Source organism: Phyllostomus hastatus, unplaced genomic scaffold, assembly GCF_019186645.2.
Source record: "Phyllostomus hastatus isolate PE091 unplaced genomic scaffold, TTU_PhHast_1.1 phas_scaffold_11, whole genome shotgun sequence".
Taxonomy (NCBI): domain Eukaryota; kingdom Metazoa; phylum Chordata; class Mammalia; order Chiroptera; family Phyllostomidae; genus Phyllostomus; species Phyllostomus hastatus.
In genome coordinates this window covers 5,468,339-5,487,033 of record NW_025334005.1, presented here as the reverse complement: position 1 = coordinate 5,487,033, position 18,695 = coordinate 5,468,339, and the positions used below count along the sequence as shown (strand labels likewise).

General features: G+C 59.2%; 3 protein-coding genes across 3 annotated transcripts; 1 reads left to right on the top strand and 2 right to left on the bottom strand.

Moving 5' to 3' along the window:
• Window positions 1-41: 41 nt before the first annotated feature.
• On the bottom strand, window positions 42-9,610 carry EML3 (EMAP like 3). The gene is made up of 22 exons (XM_045854719.1): window positions 9,297-9,610; window positions 8,272-8,443; window positions 7,925-8,191; window positions 7,723-7,830; window positions 6,630-6,697; window positions 6,334-6,457; window positions 5,940-6,110; window positions 5,680-5,749; window positions 5,462-5,572; window positions 5,153-5,248; window positions 4,674-4,829; window positions 4,381-4,522; window positions 3,854-4,005; window positions 3,423-3,548; window positions 3,205-3,336; window positions 2,715-2,782; window positions 2,071-2,159; window positions 1,902-1,999; window positions 1,683-1,770; window positions 970-1,068; window positions 576-706; window positions 42-481 (listed from the first exon to the last, which is right to left on the bottom strand). The coding sequence occupies exons 1-22, from the start codon at window positions 9,316-9,318 to the stop codon at window positions 278-280; spliced, it is 2,694 nt and encodes an 897-aa protein (XP_045710675.1). The 5' UTR covers window positions 9,319-9,610; the 3' UTR covers window positions 42-277.
• Window positions 9,611-9,768: 158 nt separating this feature from the next.
• Window positions 9,769-11,939, top strand: ROM1 (retinal outer segment membrane protein 1). Its single transcript, XM_045854722.1, has 3 exons — window positions 9,769-10,700; window positions 11,079-11,325; window positions 11,430-11,939. Exons 1-3 carry the CDS (start codon window positions 10,111-10,113, stop codon window positions 11,646-11,648), a joined length of 1,056 nt encoding a protein of 351 aa, XP_045710678.1. The 5' UTR covers window positions 9,769-10,110; the 3' UTR covers window positions 11,649-11,939.
• Window positions 11,940-12,088: 149 nt separating this feature from the next.
• Window positions 12,089-16,678, bottom strand: B3GAT3 (beta-1,3-glucuronyltransferase 3). The gene is made up of 5 exons (XM_045855444.1): window positions 16,360-16,678; window positions 15,086-15,260; window positions 13,498-13,858; window positions 13,014-13,304; window positions 12,089-12,596 (listed from the first exon to the last, which is right to left on the bottom strand). Exons 1-5 carry the CDS (start codon window positions 16,439-16,441, stop codon window positions 12,498-12,500), a joined length of 1,008 nt encoding a protein of 335 aa, XP_045711400.1. The 5' UTR covers window positions 16,442-16,678; the 3' UTR covers window positions 12,089-12,497.
• Window positions 16,679-18,695: the final 2,017 nt, after the last annotated feature.

The window sequence follows — 18,695 nt, the reverse complement described above, 5'->3', positions numbered from 1 at the left end:
CCCCGGAGGCGCCCAGCTGAGCCCCACAAAAGGACTGGGAGGCGACTTTGCTTTTGGTTTATTGCCCCTCAGCAGGCAGCGGGAGTCAGGGCGCAGGCTGGAGCTGCCCGGCTCAGCCAGCGGGTCTATACAGTGTGTGCAGGGGTGCCGTTCGCCCCCTCCAGGGAAATGCACGATCGGGAATGTCTCTAAGTCAAGGAAAAGTCGGCCCTTGGTCCTGAGGGGTCGAGAAGGGCGGGGCCGTCCTGCAGGGTTGGTGGGTCCCGTCCCGCAGCGGTCAGACGTCAAGAGAGGAGGCTGGGGACAGAGACGGGGTTCGAGAGGGCGTGGCAGGCGCCAGTCCCGAGCCCCCGGCGCCCAGCACTCGCCACTGGAAGATGCTGGCGTCCTTGCCGCCCAGAGAGATGAGGTGCGAGTCATCGTGGGTGAACCGGACACTGGTCACGTGGCTACCATGCCCACCGTACACGAGGCTCGGCGCCTAGGTTCGGGGGAAGGTGGAGTTGCGAAGGATGCGGAGCCCCGGCCCAGCCGCTCCCGCCCCACCCCACCCCCCAGGTCCCAGGAGGCCTCACCTTGGCGCGAGCGCAAGGGTACTGGAAGAGGTGCACTTTGCAGAAGTCATCGGCCACGGCCACCACACGCTCGTTGTGGGAGCGGCACAGGGAGTTGATGTCGGTGCCATCCGAGCCGTCTGGCCACACGCCTAACACATCGGCTGGTCTCAGCCCAGCCTCCCTGCCGCCTCCACCCACAACCCAGAGCTTCACCGTTTCTGGCGCTCTGTTAGCCGCGGCCACCCACCAGCCACGTTCCAGACAATCCTTCCCAGGGAGGGCCGCCGGCCTGAGGGGCCTTCCTGGGCTGGACCTGCCGGTTTCTTGACGCCCAGCATTCCAAGCCCAGGGCAGGCTCCACCTTGTCCCCCCATCCCCCCGCAGGATTCCACACCCCTGGACCCCTGCTCACCATAGACGTGGAAGCCCAGCACGCAGGTGTAGGTGGCCCATTCCCGGTCTCGGCTCTCATAGCGATTCCTCAGCAGCTTGCAGCCTCCAGCCACGTCCCCTGGGCAAAGGAAGCCCACCCAGCTCAGCCCTCTCCCAGGCGAGTGGAGAGGATGCTGGGAATGCAGCCTGCAGCCTGCGGCCACATCCCCCAGGGAGAGGTAGCCCACTCAGCTCAGCCCTCACCCTATCCTCCACGGGGAAGCTACCAGGAAGGCCAGGTTGGTGAGACTGACTTGAAGCCAGGGCGTGTGATCTGGTCACCACTGTGGCCCTCAGCCCAAGGCAAAACGCAGCCCAACGTGCTTCCTGAGTTCCCCCTGAAGTTCTGCTAAGAGCTTCTCATCAGTTCCTTCTCCCTAGACAAGACGATCCCTCCCACACCGGCCCTGAGAAACTTTTCCTAAACAATCTTGGTGTATTTTCAACTTGCTCAAATCCTCATGGGAATGAAACCCGGTGTGAAACTGAATGTGTTTTTTTTTTTTCCCCAAATCACAAAATTTCTCCTATGTGTATAAGTCCGACTCCAACCCCTCTCCACCTCTCCCCCACAGCTCCTCCTGGAGCTCCCCGCCTATCCTCCTTCATCCCCTCCCACTCAGGAGCCTCCCCACACACAAACAGAACCCACCCCAATGACCCTCTCCCCATGCCCACCCTATTGCCACTCACAGTAAAGGATCTCATAGTCCCCAGAATTGGACATGATGAAGTTCCCATCCTTGGACCAGTCAAGGTGAGTAATAAAGCTGGAGTGACCCTGGGAGCAAGGGTCAAGAGACTAAAAATAGAGCCCCCATTTCCCATCCCCCAAGCCCCCGTAGTGCATTGGACCCCCTGAGAAGTTCATCTGCTGTGGCAACACCCCACCCTGCAACCCAGCTTTCTTACCACACAGCGGCCAAAGCGGCTGGACTTGGCACCATCACTGGAAACGCTATAGATGTAGATCATGTTGTCATGGGAACCAATGGCCAGGTATACCCCATCTACAAAGACAGTCACTCAGAGAAGGAAGGGCCAGGGACAGGTGTGGGGCCAGGGTGGGGGCGGCTCCCACCTGGGCTGTACCGAACCACTGAGAGCTGTTCATTGCCATCGGTGATGTCAGACACGATCTCTCTGGTCTCCGTATCCAAAACCAGCCACCTGGCAGGGAGGGGTCAGAAAGCAGGTGTGAATATACCTGTCCTGGGCCCCCACGTTGACAAGCTGGAGAGACGAACACCCACAGAAAAGCTGTGGGGTAGACAGAAAGGTCCCCCACTGCAGTCTTATGCTGGGAAGTGGGAAGGGGCTAAGGGGCAGGTAAAAGCTGAGAGGATTCTGATGCTGCCTGAGAAAGGAATACGGGACTGGGCTACAAAGGGCCTTAAGAAGTCTGTAAACCTTTCACTTTTCTGTGTTAGCCTCCCCTCTGCCCCTCCCATCTCCGCCGCTTCTCTATCCTGAGCTTCTCTATCCTGAGCGGCCACCTCCTGCGCTCCCAGGCTTGGTGGGGAGAGTGGCTGGGGGAGGGTGTGCCAGCAGCAGCCGCAGGAGAGCAGGGGAAGGCTGGGCTGCAGGGAGAAGCACAGAGGAACAGGAAGGTGCAGATGGGGCTCCTGAGCAGGCAGTAATCACGCTCCTTCACGCACGCACATGCACACACCCCATGACCAGGAACCCTTCCTTCCCTCCTGCTTTCCCCCGACTGCCTCTCACCTGCCTGTGTTCAGTCCTACGGCCACAACTGCCCCACTGGGGTGGAAGTCAGCACAGAGACCAGTCTCCTGGGAGGGGAGAGAAGATGAATTCCAGAAAATGCCTTTCTAGCGAGGGAACCAAGACAGGCACCTTGTCATCTTGGTAACGTCAAAGCCACCTCCTCCCAACGGGGAGACAGGAAGAGAGGGCAGTACACCTGGGGTGCAGGCATGGTTTCGCTAGAGACCAAACAGGAGGTGATATTCAAAATATTTAACAACCAGAACGGAGGCTCCCAGCTGGGTCAGAGATCAACCACCAGCGGCTGGATCAAGGGAGCGAGGGGTACTGGAGGCATCAGCACAGAAGAATGAACGTTTCAGTAGCCATACCAGTACACACTGGCTGCTTCTGGGAAGCAGAAGGGAAGGGGATATTGGGGAAGTAGCGGTGGCCACAGGAGTCATGGTGGTTGTGGCACTGGGGATCCAGGGGCTCAGGGCTCTACCTTGAGGTCGATGCTCCAGGCCAGCGCATGGCTCTCCCCATCCCACAGGCAGAGCTGCCTGTCGTGGCCGCAGGTGAGGAAGCGGTTCTGGAAGGGGTGTGTGCACAGCCCCCACAGCTCGTCCGTGTGGCCCTGCGGCAAAGGCGTGCGCCATCACCTCTGCCCCTCCCCAACGGCTCTGCCCTCTCTCCTCCCAAGAGCCCCTGGCCCCCCCGAACCTGGATCACAGGAGAGAAGCCCTGGGCCAGATCTCCTCTCAGCAACGCGTTCTTCGTGGTTCCCACCAGCAGCTCAGAGCCCGGGCCCTCGGCAATGGCCCGCACAGCCCCAAAGTGTTCAGGAATCTGCGGAGTGCGAGCAGAAAGTCAGGGGCCTGCCCTGACCGGCGTGGCTCGGTGGGTTGGGAGTCGCCCCACACAGTGATAAGTCACTGGTTGGATTCACAGTCGGGGCACATGCCTCGGTTGCAGGCCAGGTCCCCAGCTGGGGGCTTGTGAGAGGCAACCATCAATGTTTCTCTCCCTCCTTTTCCCTCCCTCCCCTCTCTCTACAAATAAATAAATATTTTTTTAAAAGAAAAGAAGGAAGTTAGGGCCCCACTGGCCATTCCTCTTTCCCCTCCCTCCTTCAACCCCTGCCCAGCTCTCACCTCAGCCTCCTGGAGGGCCACCAAACCGGGCCCCCACTGCACCAGCCGGCGGTCCCGCCCGCCACCGCTCAGCACAGTCCCGTCCCGCCGGAGACACAGGGCAAAGATGGAACCTTCATGAGCATGGGCCTGGGCCACAATCCCATAGGTCTCTGTGGGCAAAGTCCTGCACAGGTCAGGCTCTTGGGGTGCAGGGAAGTGGGGAACAGGAGCAGTCTGAGGCAGTCACACTAAAGTAATAGGCCCCAGGCGTTGAGCCTACTGATGACCATTTCTGATCCTTGGCTATTATTCTCCCCAGTTCACAGACTGGACAACTGAGACTCAAAGAAGCGAGGTAACTTCCTAAAGGCCCATTGGTGGCAACACTGGGATTTGAACCCAGGGTCTGGCAGACCCCAAAGCCCCAGCCCTTTATTCTCTGCCATGCCACCCCCTACCTTTTGAGATGGGCCCACAGAGAACTGTCAACTCCCATGGGCCCTCTAGGATACCAGACCTCCCAGAGGCCACCCTCAGCCACATACCTTTGGCCCCGCCCCTGCCTGGGGTCTTGGAATCTGACAGGCTCCGCCCCCAGGTGAGAATGTTCCCCTCTGAGTCCCCAGTGAGAATGTCTCCATCCGGGAGGAACACAAAGCAAGGGATAAACTTGGGTTTCTTGTATTTCTAGGGGAGAGAAGAGATCAAGAGATAGGGCAAAAACCAAAAGTCCCGGGACGGTTGGGAGTTGAGTAGCATTAGGGTCTGTGATCCTCAGACCAACATTTCCACCTGCATTTTGCCCTCCCTCCACCACCCTGGCCCCATCCACACTCACCCCAAAGACACCCTGTTTCCGCGTGAGGGCCCCATTCCCAGGAACCCCTACTCCACCACTCCAGTTCCAGAAGTGGACATGGGACTTCCCACTGGTGACAATGCAGCTGCTGTCACGAGGGCTGAAGCCCACAGCCAGGACGGAGTCGTTCGTGCTCTGAAGGGAAGACACTGGGTTCAGCCACCCCGAGCCCTGAGCACCCTCACTCCACTCGGCTCTCCTCACCTGCACCTGACAGCTGGTCTGCGGAAGTCCAGAAACCCCAGGGTGCCCCTCCTTCCAGACCCCGGTCCCCTAAGAGCACTGCTCCTGGCCACTCATGATTAGTCACCCAATTGCCTAACATTATCTCCTGTGAGCGCAGAGCTTCCATAGTCCCCATTTCACAGCCTCGGAGAGGCCGGGTAAGCCTGGACTCTCTGCACCCCACTGCTCCCGCCCCCAGCCCTCGGCGCCCCCAGGCCACCCGCACTCCTCACCTTGATCTCAGCCAGCTTTGCGCCCCGACTGCAGTCCCACACGGACAGCATGTGCTCGTTGGAGTCATCCACCACGCACAGAAAAGCGCCCTGGTCCTGCAGAGGGCACGCATTGCGAGGGCTGAGTGACAGCTAGCGGCCCGGGAGCCCGTGGTCATTAAGCAAGGGACGTGTGACAGGTTGGGAGGGAAGCAGTGGACACGTGTCCCTCTCTCAGGAGAACCACCATGGCGGAGTTCAGGGGGGCCAGTCTGAGGCTTCCTAGTGGAGTGCGAGAAGGGGGGTCTACAGGCTTCGGGGCCAGCTCACCACAACGGAGAAGGCCAGGGCGCCCACGCCCCGCTCGAAGGCCCCCAGTCCAATCTCCTGCAGCTTCAGCAGCGTCTCCGAGTCCCAGACGTGAACCACAGGCTGCAAGGGCTGGAACGAGAGAAGCGGTCGGGGGGGGGGGGGCGGAGGGGGGGTGGGTGTGAGGGACAGCTGGGCGGAACTTCATCCTGGCTGCCTGCATTGGGTTTTGCCCTTACCTTCCCATCCTTATCCACTCCAGCTGTCTGTCCTGAGGCCACGCGAACACCATCAGGGTGAACGGCCAGGCTAGGTCGGGGAGAAGACACTCTGAGGAAGGGGGAGGGTCGCTCAAGACCACCCAGGACACCGCTATGCTTGCAGAGCCGCAAGACAACTCTCTCTCTCTGGCTCCTCCACGCCTGCCCAACCCCCTTTCCTGCCAAGCCCATCGACCCCAGGCCTAGAGCTCCCCACTCCCCGTCCCCGGGACCCTCACCATCGAACGCAGTCCGTGTGCCCCCGGTAATGTCTCTGGCCGCCACCTCCAGGACCCCCTGGGCCTCCCCCAGGCCGGTACAGCACCACCACACAGGCGATAAAGTAGACCACCTCCCCAGAACGCAGCACAAACAGATTAGAACGGGAATCACGACCCCTGTACCCATAGCTGGAGCGGGGATCCCGGTCAAGGAAAGGGTCAGATAGAGGGCGGGATGAAGGAGCAAGGAGCACAGGGCTTCTGGCTGGCAGGGCCATGGGCAGAGGATAGCGAGGGAGGGAGGATTCAGAGTTCCCTGTCCCTGCAGACCCAGGAAGAAACCATAAAGAAGAAGGCAGGGGTGTCCCAAGATGGGAAAAATGGTTCCCATGGGCTGGGAGGGGCAGGATACACCCAGTCAAGGCTGAGGGTCTCCGGGGGTGGGCCGCTGGGCAGCTCCTCAAGGCTGCGGATGCCAGATGGGATGTACATGGTAATTGGGCGGCCGCGAAGGAACATCTTCACTGAGATGCCTTCTACAGAGAAAAGGGGGGGGGGTGTCAACTGCCACCCTGCAGCCTCCCTCCAGGAAAGCCAGAGCAGAACTCTACCCACCAGACCTGACAGGTACCCCCAAAGTAGATCCTGGGGCTCTAGCCCAAATCCTAACTCTTTCATCCAAATTCTTCCAGATGCTTCTGCACTTACCTAAATTGTAATTGCTCCTCCGAGATCCAGGACCCCCAGGGCTGGAGAGGGGGTCTTTCCCCCCACGGCTGTTGGGAAGAGAAAAAGGCATCAAGGGTTGGGGTCAGGTCCCAAGACCTAAAAGTGGAGGGGCAGAGCACAAGAAGGTGGGTGCTGCTGCAGCGACCACGGTCACCTCTGCAGGCTCTAGTTGACATTCTGGGCATTTAGGGCCCTAGAGCAGATGGGAAATTTCAGCTCCATTTAAGAAATGGGGAGGCAGGGGCTAAAGGGCTGAGCACCTAGCACAAGGCACAAAGCCGTGCGGGGTGACAGGGAGGAGCCCCTTCCTCCAGACCACCAGGGCTCGGGCTGTGGGCCTTTCCATTTCCCCGTCTACAAAACGGGAGGGAGTGACTCCGGAAGGCACAGCAGCCCTGCCTTTCAGAGATCTAGGAGGTAAACAAGAAAAATCCTTATCTCTCCAGGGGAAAGTGAGCATTCCACACGTCACTGTCATCAGATAATTATAGGGTGGTACTATCTCTCCGTAGAATAAAGGAGAGACCAAGGATAGGGCTAGAACGAGCACCCGGATGTCCTGGGGCCTTTAGGCACTCTGAGACAACTGTGCTCAGCCACTGGGATTTCTCCTTTCTCTCTAAAAGTAAAATCTGGTAAATTGGAGGAGGGGGCAACTGAAACTGAGAACAATCATCCATGGAAATCACGGAGGCTCTTGGAATCTCGGGAGGTGCATTACCAGGCAGTGGAAAGGGCAAGGGAGTTAAGTCCGGAAGAGTTAAGTTCAAATCCTGCCTCTAGCTGTGTGACCCCAGGCAAATGACTTACCCTCTCTGAGCCTGCTTCCTCACCTGGACAATGAACAGCATGAGACCACCTACCCCCCAAGGATGTCGTGGGACTGAATGAGATGGAGGAGGTCGAGGATTTAGCACAGTGCCCGGTACACAGCAGGCGCCCCAGGAGTGCTTGTTCCTTTCTTCCTGTTGGGCAACGAGGTCCCCCCACCCCACCGAGGGAAGCGAGTGAGGGATGAGGAAAGCCAAGAGCCTGAGCCTGGGGTGGGGCAGGTCGGGGGAGCCTCGCCCACCTCTCTGTGCTCCCTGACCGCAGTAACAGGTTGGCCGAGGAAGCTGCCTTCCGGGAGAGTTTCTGTCGAGGCCGCTCGGAGGGGGACGAGGAGGAGTTTCTCCGCACCCTGACGGGAACACAGCGGGCAGGTGAAGGTCACCGCCCCTACTCGCGCCCCCCGGTGCTCCCACCCCTCCCAGCCTCCGCCACAGGACACTCACGAGTCAGCGCGCTGTGGGGTCTGTACAAGCCTGAGAATACTTGGGGAGCCAATGCCCCCAGGGGAGCCAGTGCCACTGCTGCTGCTGCCCCCTCCTTCAGACTGGGTCCCGCTGGGCTCTTCGCTGCTCCCCTGAGGGGCTGGGGGCCCATTGCTCAGGCCAGGGGTTCCCGGGGGTGGCTCCGTCTCCACCTCTGTCTCCGTCTGGGTGCCTCGGCTCACCACGGAGGGGCTGCACGAGGGTGGCAGTCCCGGTGGGGCTGCAGGGCTGCCGAGGGGACAGTGAATCAACCCGATGCCCTCTGAGGTTCCGAGAAGGAGGGGGAGAGGGTGTGACAACATGCAAACCTGTCCCTCGGAGGAGCTATCCTGCCAGAGTCCTGCAGGGAGGTGGGGGGCGCCTGCAGCCGCAGCAGGCGAAGGGCTTCTGCCAGGGCCGCCTTCACCAGCTCCATCTCCTTCTCCTGCACCTGAAGCCGCCGGCTCAGGGACTGCAGGGCCTCCTGAGCAGGGCCCTCACCTGGCAAAGGGGCAAGGAGCACTCAGAATGTACCGCCACCTGGGGAGTGAGTCGAGGTGATTCTCTCTGCCCCCAACATTGCATCTGTCCGACGGGACTGCCCCCTGAAAGCAGCCCCAGGCTTGAAGGCTTGCTCAGAGGGGAGGAGACCGGTGGTGGAGGATCAAGGGCCTCCTTCTGGCAGGGCAGGCAAAGAGGCTGGCAAAGCTCCTTTCCTGCTGCCGTCCCAGCCTCCGCAAAGGCAGGGTGTACCATGGAGTACGGGGGGCGGGGGGGAAATACAGAGCACTGCCGAGGAACGTGGGGACCACCTCGGGAGTCGCAGTACTGGTGAGGGACGCGACAGGGCCCACCCCACAGCAAGCTCGGGTCTCAGGGGAAAGCACAGAAACTGAGCAGGCAGCACGGGGACAGAATGGGGGACACAAGAGTGCAGTCATTCTGGGGACTCAGAGGACCAGGAAAAGAAATCTAGAATGACAGGAAAGAGCACCAGTGGAGACAGAGCCATAGGGAAGGTCCTAGGGTAACCGTGGGGGTCAAAAGTAAAAAGACCCAAAATACCAGCAGAAGAGGCCCAGAGTAACACAGGAGACAGGGAAACATCGAGGTGCCCTGAGGAACATGGGGTGGGGGTGGGGGTAGGACGAGGTTGGCTAAGTCCGAAATGACAGTAGTAGGACCCAAGTAACTAGGGAGAGCGACCTGAGGAACAGTGGAGGATGCTCAGAGCCCCTGGGTCCGTGGAGCACGCGGGGACGCCACTAGACGGCCGGCAGGCAGTAGCAGCGCCTGACCCACCGGCCGGGCGCTCCGGGAAGCGGCACGCCGCCCACACCCGCCCCGTACTCACCGGGCCCCCCGGCCCCGTCCATCCTGCCCCCGGGCTTGCTCCGAGCGGCAGCGGCGGAGGAGGCGTCTAAGCCGCGGGGACCATGGCCAGGGAGAGGGGAAGGGGAAGCACCCCGGGCACGCGCGCAAAGGTGCCGTGCCACCCCCCGGGGGCGCTGTCGGGCTCGGGGAAAGGTCCTGGAGGGGGCGGGGGATGCAGTCTTCGGGGCCCGCTGGGGCCTCGGACTCTCCCGGGGCCGCTCTCGGCTCCCGGGGGTGGGTTGGCGGGGCCGTCCCGGGCCCCAGCGCCGCAGCACAAACAGGCGCCGGACGCGGAGCCGCCAGGAAGCGCGGGAGGGGGGGGCGGGACAAGGGGGGGCCGGGCAGCCTGGTAACCCCTCCCTGTCCGGGCCCCGCGGCTCAGCATGGGGCGGGACCAACCCGCTGACCCCCTGGCCCTAGTCCGGCCTCCGCCCTCCGGGCCCTTCCGGGATCTCCGCCCCCGGACTCCCTGGGGACACCCTAGGGAGCCGGGTCCTTCGGGTGTCCCTGCCCCCCAGCCCCTAGCCCCTCGGGGGCTGAGCCGACCAGCCCCACCCCTCTTCCGGGAGGGGCCCGGAGGCGGGACTCTTCCTAAGGGGCAAGGCCAAGGCATCCCGAATTGGGGCAGGCAGAGGGGATAGGGCTGCAGGTTATTAAACTGGGGTGGGAGGATTCCCAGGGTATTGGGGTCAGGGTGGCATTAGCCCAGCTCGAGCCGGGCTGAGCTGACTCAGCGTCCTGCCCCAGCCAACGGGTCCCTGACAACACTGCTCTTCCCTGGGCAGAGATGGGAGATGGCGCCCGTGCTGCCCCTGGTGCTGCCCCTCCAGCCCCGGATCCGTCTGGCGCAGGGGCTCTGGCTCCTCTCCTGGCTACTGGCGCTGGCTGGTGGCCTCACTCTCCTGTGTAGCGGGCACCTCCTGGTCCAGCTTTGGCACTTCCGCACTTTCTTGGCTCCCTCCTGCCCGTTCTCTGCCCTGCCCCAGGTTGCCCTGGCAGCTGGTGCAGTGGCTCTGGGCACCGGACTGGTGGGTGCAGGAGCCAGCAGGGCCAGTCTGGATGCAGCTCAATACCCTCCCTGGCGAAGGGTCCTGGGCCCACTGCTGGTGGCTGGTACTGCAGGAGGTGGAGGGCTCCTGGTCCTCGCCCTGGCACTAGCCCTGGCTTTACCTGGGAGTCTGGACGCAGGGCTGGAGGAAGGCCTGGGGGCTGCCATGGCTCACTACAAGGACACCGAGGTGCCAGGACACTGTCATGCCAAACGGCTGATGGATGAGCTGCAGCTGAGGCACCACTGCTGTGGGCGCCACGGGTACAAGGATTGGTTTGGGGTCCAGTGGGTCAGCAGCCGTTACCTGGATCCCAATGACCAGGACACAGTTGAGTGAGTGACTCGCTTCTCTCCTCTCCGCCCTCCTCCTCCTCCTCCATCCCTTAAAACCGCACCTCACCCACACGGGCAATAAATAGGGCACAGTGATTGAGGGAATGGGTTACGGCTCGACCATTTCTTGGCTGTGTGACCCAGGGCATGTTACCAAGCTCCTCTGGGCCCTTTCCTCCTGCGTAGCACAGAGATAATAATAGCACCCACCTTACAGAGTTGCTGTGAAGACAAATGAATTATGCATGCCTGGCACAGAGCAAAGCAGTCAGTAAATGTCTTCCTCTCATTTTTCCCTTCTCAACTCCTGTGCCCCGAAGCTTCTCCCCAAGGCCTCTGTCTCCAGACCCCCTGACACCCCTGCCCCTCCCTTTGCAGCCAGATCCAGAGCAATGTGGAAGGCCTATACCTGATGGACGGAGTCCCTTTTTCCTGCTGCAACCCCCACTCGCCCAGGCCTTGCCTGCAAACCCGGCTCTCAGACCCCCACGCCCACCCCCTCTTCGATCCCCGTCAGCCCAACCTAAACCTCTGGGCCCAAGGATGCCACGGGGTGCTGCTGGGGCACCTGCAGGGGTTGGCGAGCATGCTGGGCAGCATGCTGGCTGTCACCTTCCTGCTGCAGGTGAGTCAGCAAAGTGGCTGCGGCCTCCCTCCATCTGGGCCTCTGACTCTGGGGCCCCTGGAAATGCTGAGCCTCACTGACCTCCTTCCCCTTTCTTTCCCCAGACTCTGGTGCTCCTGGGCCTGCGCTACCTGCAAACAGCACTGGAGGGGCTGGGAGGGGTCATCGATGGGGAAGGAGAGACCCAGGGCTATCTTTTCCCCGGTGGGCTGAGAGACATGCTGAAGACAGTGTGGCTACAGGGAGCGGCCGCCCACAGGCCAGCCCCTGAGGAGTCCCCTCCAGAAGAGGCACCTCCTAAGGAGGATCTACCTGAGGCCTAGTGGCCTGGAGCTTGGGGCAGCGACTGGGGGAGGTCGGGGAAGGGGTGGATGAGACCGACCGGAGACCTCACAACTCTTTTACCAGGGCCCCCGGTGGGGCAGGGGGTGGTCCCTGGGGTGAGGGGGGTTTGGAATAATCAGTGAACCTACTGAGGAGAAACAAGGGGTCCTAGGGCCTAGCCCCCGTGGCCAGAACCACCCAGAAACAGAAAACAGGGTGACGGGAAAGTGGCACGGGAAGGGCTGGAGACTGCTTCTGGTGTGCGGATGCAATAAAGCTCTCGGACTGAAGCCATTGATCTTTCTCTTCGAGGGGATGGGGGCCCTCGGAGAAGTGATTTCTGCCTGAGCCGGAAGCCAGGGCGCCAAGGTCTTGACCCAGTAAGAATCAGAATGCAAGAGCCAGACTCGAGAGATGAGAAAAAAAACAGAGGCCCCTCCAGGTTGATATTTTTTTTTATTCTGTGGAGGTAGGAAGGGGTTAGCATGCTCAGGTGGGGAGGGTCCAGCCCAGCTCCTCCAGCCCCCCAGTGCATGCCCAGCCCCAATAAGTTACCCAGTTACTCAGCTGCCCTCCCTCCTGAGTCTTTCTGTCCTTTGCTCCGCCCCAGACAGGGCCAACCAGGCTCAACACAAGGGCTGCTTGTCCCCAGCTTATGGGCAGTGCCACATGGCAGGGTGAGGGAGGGGGAAAGCAGCTGGGCCACGCCCTAGGGCTTGCAATGGCAGAGGGACAGGGCCACCCTGGCTCTGAGGGGTCAGGACTTGGAAAACCACATCCTGGGCAGGCCGGGGGCCCAGGCCCACAGGGCTGTGCCTGATGAGGCTGTAGTCGGGGCGGGATGTCCATCACACCTCCACGGCTGGGTCTGAGCCTCGGCCCTGCCGCTGCAGCTGCTCCTCCTGCTTCATCTTGGGCTTCTCTGTCCGAGTATGCCACACCAGGACCTGTCCCGGGAGGGCTGCCATTAGAGCCAGGCCCAGCCACACAGCCGGGACCCCGGGGCCCTGAGTGAGGCCGCGTTCTCCAACCCCCTCCGCACACACACACAGCGTTGGCTGCCGAGTGCGAAGGGCAGGCTGGAGGGGAGCCTCTGTGCCTCCAGAGCGGGGCCTTCATCCCTCCGCCTCTCTGGGCCACACCGGTGCTCAGAACTCTGAGAGACAGAGTAGCAGGTAACAGACCAGCTTTTTCTGCTGGCTCCCGACTTCCTCTTCAGGAGAGTAAGCAAGGTTGTAGCTGAGTTCTGGAGGGTCCTTCCTGGTTGCAGCACCTGCCCTTTGATGCCCCTCCCCAGGGCCTCCCTCCACTTCTCCCATCACCTGCCCACCCCAGAGCTACTCGACCCACCTCCACCCCCTTACCCGAGTGCAGTTGGCCGCCCGTGGCTCCAGGTCCTTGGGATCCACCAGGTGGCTCAGGAAACTGCTCTCCAGATGGCCCCGAGGAGCCGTGGCATCAAACTGGGCATTGGGCTTAGCCAACAGCAAGGGCAGGGAGACCGCAAATCCCGCCATATCCATTGGGAAGGGCCGAGTGGGCTCCCACGCCGTGTGGAAGCCCACGACCCGGCCGTCCTGCACCCGAGGGCCCTCGAATCGCAGGCCGCCCACCAGCCCCACAGGCCACACTGAGACACCACGGGTCCAGCGCATCTAACAGAGGTCAGGAGACAAGAAAAAGAGAGGGGGTGGTCCAGGGGCAGGGGAGCAGCACGAAGGGCCACTTGGGTCACTCTCCTCCATGTTCCCCCCTCCTCACCCAGCAGCCTAGAGCAACCAGGGTAACCAAGGCAACAGAGGGAGCTGGGCCACCCAGCCTCTTTCCCAGCCCCATCCCAGAGCTCACCTCCTCAAAGAGCTCCCGGCTGTAGGTGTTGTCATCATCAGCAAAGTACACAACTCCCCGGGTCCCTGGGGGAGGTGGGTCCTTCTCGCCCCCTATGGCGCCCCTTCCAGTCCGGAGCCAGTCCAGAGCCCTGTTCCGTTGCTCTACACCGCGGGGACGAACCCAGCCTGGCTCGCCCTCCCGGAGCCGCTGGGCCTTGGGAGTAAGGACCGCCAGGTGTGTGAAGAGGAGGCCAGAGGCAGCCAGCAGCCCCGAGACCAGTGGGGTAGGGCCCTCGGCATCCTCCACCAGCAGCCAATGCAGCCGGGGCACCAGACTCAGAGTCTGGGACAGCCGCACCAGCTCTGCCTTCTGCACCAGCCTGCGGAGGGGGAAGATGCAGCAGGAGGGAAAGGGGTGGACACCATCTGCCCACTCCAGCTAGCAGACATAGCTTCTTCCGAACCACTTCTAGCATCCCCACGGCCTTTCCCCAACCAATCCCCAACTCTTTCTCGCCTGTCAACTTCACACTGACACTCACCTGCCCTGTTCTTCCAATCGTGCCTGTCACCCACCCCAACCCCAACCCTGTGGGGGACTATAAGCAAAGGGTCCAGCCTTTGGAACCAGACAGATCTGGGTTCGAAGGCTAGGTGTCTAATTAGGTGAGGCATCTGGGGAAAATGGCTCACTCTCCCCAAGTCTCAGTTTCCTGGGCTGCAAAATGGGAATAACAGTGCTCTAAAACAATGTTGACTTAAAGGTGAAATGACGATTTTCTAACGCACCGGTAGGACCAGCTTCTTTTCCTCCTGTGCTTGGGTTTCCAGGCAGAGGAGTTCAGAGGAGGCCCTTGACTCGCTCCCCTCCAGGGGAGGATGACTGGGGTTTGCACAAAGTACTGGGAAGTGTGGCCCAGCCTGCTCTAGGCTGCTTCGTTGTTCAGACTGGCCTGCCTGCCTGCCTGCCTGCCTGCCACAGGCTGGGTGGGGTGCGTGTGGTGGGGGTAGGGGTGTGGGGGGGCCAGGGTCTAGCGCGGCCTGTGCCTAGGTGGCTCAGCCACCTGATTCCAGGGAGCAATTAGCAGGCCCTTCCGCTGCAGATCCAAAACCACAGTTCCCCACTTGGGTTTAATGTGAGTAAAAAGGCTACATTTTAATTTTTTTTTTGGAAAGGTAAGGCACTGAGTTAGCACAGCACCTGGTAAGAGTAAACACACTGTAAATAATAGCATAACTATTTCTAGACCCGGGTATGACTACAGGACCAAGCTGGATAGGGGTTCTCAAACTTTCTCACCAAAAGATCCTTAAGGAGAGAGAGTGAACTCATTGGCAAGCTTCAAATTTCCTTGCAACTTTATTACCTTAAAATTAGTCAGGAATTTTGCATTCTACTTCATAGTACACCCCTGTCTCTTTTACTGGAAAATAACCATCCCCCCCCAAAAAAAAAAAATCTCTGAGTAAAGATTGGTTCATTTGTCCTGTCATTTGGCATGCCCTAGTTTGAGGAACATTCCCCGGCCCAATGCCGCCCCCAAATCTCCACATCAACCCCAATCTCTGGGTCCATGCGGGCCTGTTGGGTGCACCAGAGCCCATACCTGGCATAGGTGGGGGTAACAACATAGATAGTAGGCAGGGCCTCAGGCTCAGGGGGCTGGGCAGGGGCAGGGACTGGCCGATGGAGGTCAGCTTGCAGCTGGGAAATCCTCAGATCCTTCTGCCGAAGCTGCTCTGCTGCTGCCCGCAAGGGAGGGAGGCAGTCACATGGCTGGCCTGGTCCCAGGAAGCAGGGATGGGAGCAGAGAATCACAGCATGTTCAGCATCCCAAAGGGCCACAATCTCATACAATTTAGCCAGGGCATCAACCTCCTTACGGGTCCGCTAACAGCCGTCTCTACACCTCTGGTGGTGGGCGGCTCACTGGCTTGATTGCCAGCCCCTCTCCAACTTCAACAAATTCCATCTGTGACAATTTTCATTTGGATATTGAGCTGATTATGTGCCTCCATCCTTTCTACCCGGTGGTTCTAACTGTGCCTTCTGCAGCCATAAAGAACAAGCCTCTCTCCCCAAAACAGGGCAGTCTTTCAAATACCCGGGGATCATGCAGTGGCCCTGTCTGGCAATCCCTGCATAAGAGGCAGAGTTCAATCTGTTCCCTTGGCTGTGCGACCAAAGACTCATTAAATTTATCAATTCCATTATTGGGTAAATGTTTATTGAATGCTCTTCCTGGGGGTGCATCAGGAAGCAAAGCAGTTATGACCCCTGTTCTGGTAGCGCTTTCACTTCAGTGGAGGGGGCAGTCACTAAGCAAAGAACGTTACAAATTGTGCTAAGGGCGAAGAAGGAAGCCAACAGCATAGAGAATAAAAGAGAATCCGGGGGAAAACGCGTTCCTCTAGCTAAGGTGGTCAGAGAAGGCCTCTCTGAGGTGGTCACATCTGAGCTGAGACCTGAAGGATGAGAAAGAGGCAGCAGGAAAGAGCTGGGGGAAAGGCACCGCAGGCAGAGGGAACAAGCTAAGAGCTTGAGAGAGCAATGAGCGTGCGGTTTTCGAGAAACTGTCACGAAGCCAGAGTGGCCGGAGCAGAGCGAGCGAGAGGGTTGGGAGAGTGGGTTAGAGAGGCAGACGGCGGCAGGATCCTGCGGGGCCCTGCACGCCCTGGAAAGGAGTCTGGCTTTCACCCGAGATGCGGCGGGAAGCCGCGGCGCGCTCCGAAGAAGGGAGTGCGCCCAGCAGCCGCAGAGGGCTGTCGGAGGGCCGAGCCGGATGAATGGTGTCTGCACTGGGGTTCGTCCCCAGGGCGGGAAGCACGGCGGCGGGCGCCTGCGGGCAGGCCCGCCGCACCCCCGCCCCGCCCCGCTCACCGAGCTGCACCAGCGCGTAGAGGAGGCCGGCGATCGACACCAGGAAGTAGGCGAGAAACACGTTCTTCAGCTTCAGCTTCATGGCCGTGCCGCCGCCGGCGTCCAGGCAGGCGGGGTCCCGCGGGGACAAGAGGTCCCCGCCCCGCGCCGGACAGCCTGCAGGCCCCGCCCCTGCAGCGGCCCCGCCCCTTGCTCCGCCTTCCTCACGCGCTTCTAGACCGGCTCCCGGGAGCTGGGGCTGGCGAGCCCGCCGGGGCCAACATCAGGTTTGTCTGCAACACCACCCTCTGCCCCGGTTAATTTCCGGTCCCATCGCCTAGTTCTGGGAACCTCGGGAGTGAGTGACGTCATATCCGGCGTGTCCAGCGTGCCGGGCCGGCAGTCAGAAGCCTGGTGGGAACACGTGGGAGCGACTTTGAGACCTTCCCCTTGAACTCCAAGTCATTGTGCCCAGGTTTTCTCCTTATATTCGTTCATCCATCCGTCAGCCACAGGACCCAGTAACCATAGCTCAGTACATACGTGTTACACGAATGGAGGAGAGCTAGGGGCTGTCATGCGCCAGGCCTGAGTTCTAGGTCCGTCACATATAATCCTCACTAAGATCCTAGGCGATAGATGGTATTGTCCTGTTTTACACCTAAGTAACGAAGGTTGACAGACGTTATCCAATTGCCATGGTGCAATTTTCTACATCTCTTCCGGATTGACTCCAGGTATCCTCTGACCCACATTTCTCAGATGACAATGGGGACCCGGGAGGGATGAAGTGCCAAGGCAGTGGGCTGTCTCCCAGATTGTTGATTGAAGTATTTCCTGCCTTTCCACCCCCCCACTGGCGGTGCACCGAGGCTGTGGATTTGAGCCCTGGGGCAGGGTACTACAAGCATCAACCAATGTATGCATAAAGAAGTGGAACGACAAACCAAAGTTTCTCTCCCTCCCTCTCTCTCATACATCAAATTTTTTTAAGAAAAATATTTCCTGAGCTGAGGTATTCCATGAACACACCCCCTAACTCCTGAGAAGAGGCAGAGTTTTGCCACCACAAAGTATGCCTTTTGGGTATATTTTTTAAAGATTTTATTTATTTATTTATTTATTTATTTATTTATTGAGGGGAAGGGAGGGAGAAAGAGAGGGAGAGAAACATCAATGTGTGGTTGCCTCTCACAAACCCTCTACAGGGGACCTGGCCTGCAACCCAGACATGTGCCAACTGGGAATCAAACCAGTGACCCTTTGGTTCACAGGTTGCCTTCTCATGTGTGCTCCAACTGGGAATTGAACCCGTAACCCAGGTATGTGCCCTGACTGGGAGTAGAACCCGTGACTTTTCACTTCATGGGGACAACACTCCAACCAACTGAGCCACACAAGCCAGGGCTCCGTGATGTCTTGAATACGTTTTTCAGTTTGAGCTACCTGGCCAAGCTGGTTATTTTTAAGAACCTGCAACCCTGGTGTATCAGGAGGATGCTCTAACCAACTGAGCTACCGAGCCAGGGCTCTAAGCGGTCTTTGTTAACAAATGACTAAAGAGCCTCCTACCCCCACCCTCACCCCTTACCTGCCTACAGGGATTCAGAAAAACCTGTTCCAAGGAAGGGAACTATCATCGTATCGTCACCAGAACTAAGTGTAGCAAGCAGGGAGAAATCTAGCAAGTCTGTTAGACTCCCCTCTGTGTCCTTTTGTTTCTGGGAGGCCAGGCAAGAATGTGTTCACCAAATGTTTGCTCTTGCTCTCCTACTTGTGAATTGCCCACATCCCCTTTGAAGCCCCAGACCCCCGCCGCCCTCTCCGTAGTTCAGAATGACACGTAAACCTTAAATGGCTGATGTGTCCTCCGGTCTCCTATTCTTTGGGAACCCCACATGTATATAACATAATACATTTGGTCACTTCCTCCTAGTAATTTCATTCAATTATTAGACCAGTCAGAAACTACAAAAGGAAAATTATTTTTTCTTCCCACACTCGTCATGACGTATCGATCATCCTAAGTATTCTTCCTTAAGGGGAAAAAAAGTTTTCTTGCAAAATAATCTCCTGAAGACTTGTGGTCTACAGAGTGGGAAACAAAATACTTCCTGTCACTGGAACAGTGGGAAGTTTTAAAAACCGCCTCTAGCTAAAGAGAAGCAGCCTTTCACGGGAGTCCATCCGACCACACAGCCATTTCTGTTCCAGAGTGACCCCATCGGCTCTGGTCGCCACTATTAAAACACTGGGCCTATTAAAATCTTGTAAATGTAAGAAAGGTCCAAACCTGTAGAGACTTTTTTGACTTCATTTGAGCCGAACTGAGGACATAGGCCAGGGAACAAATGCTC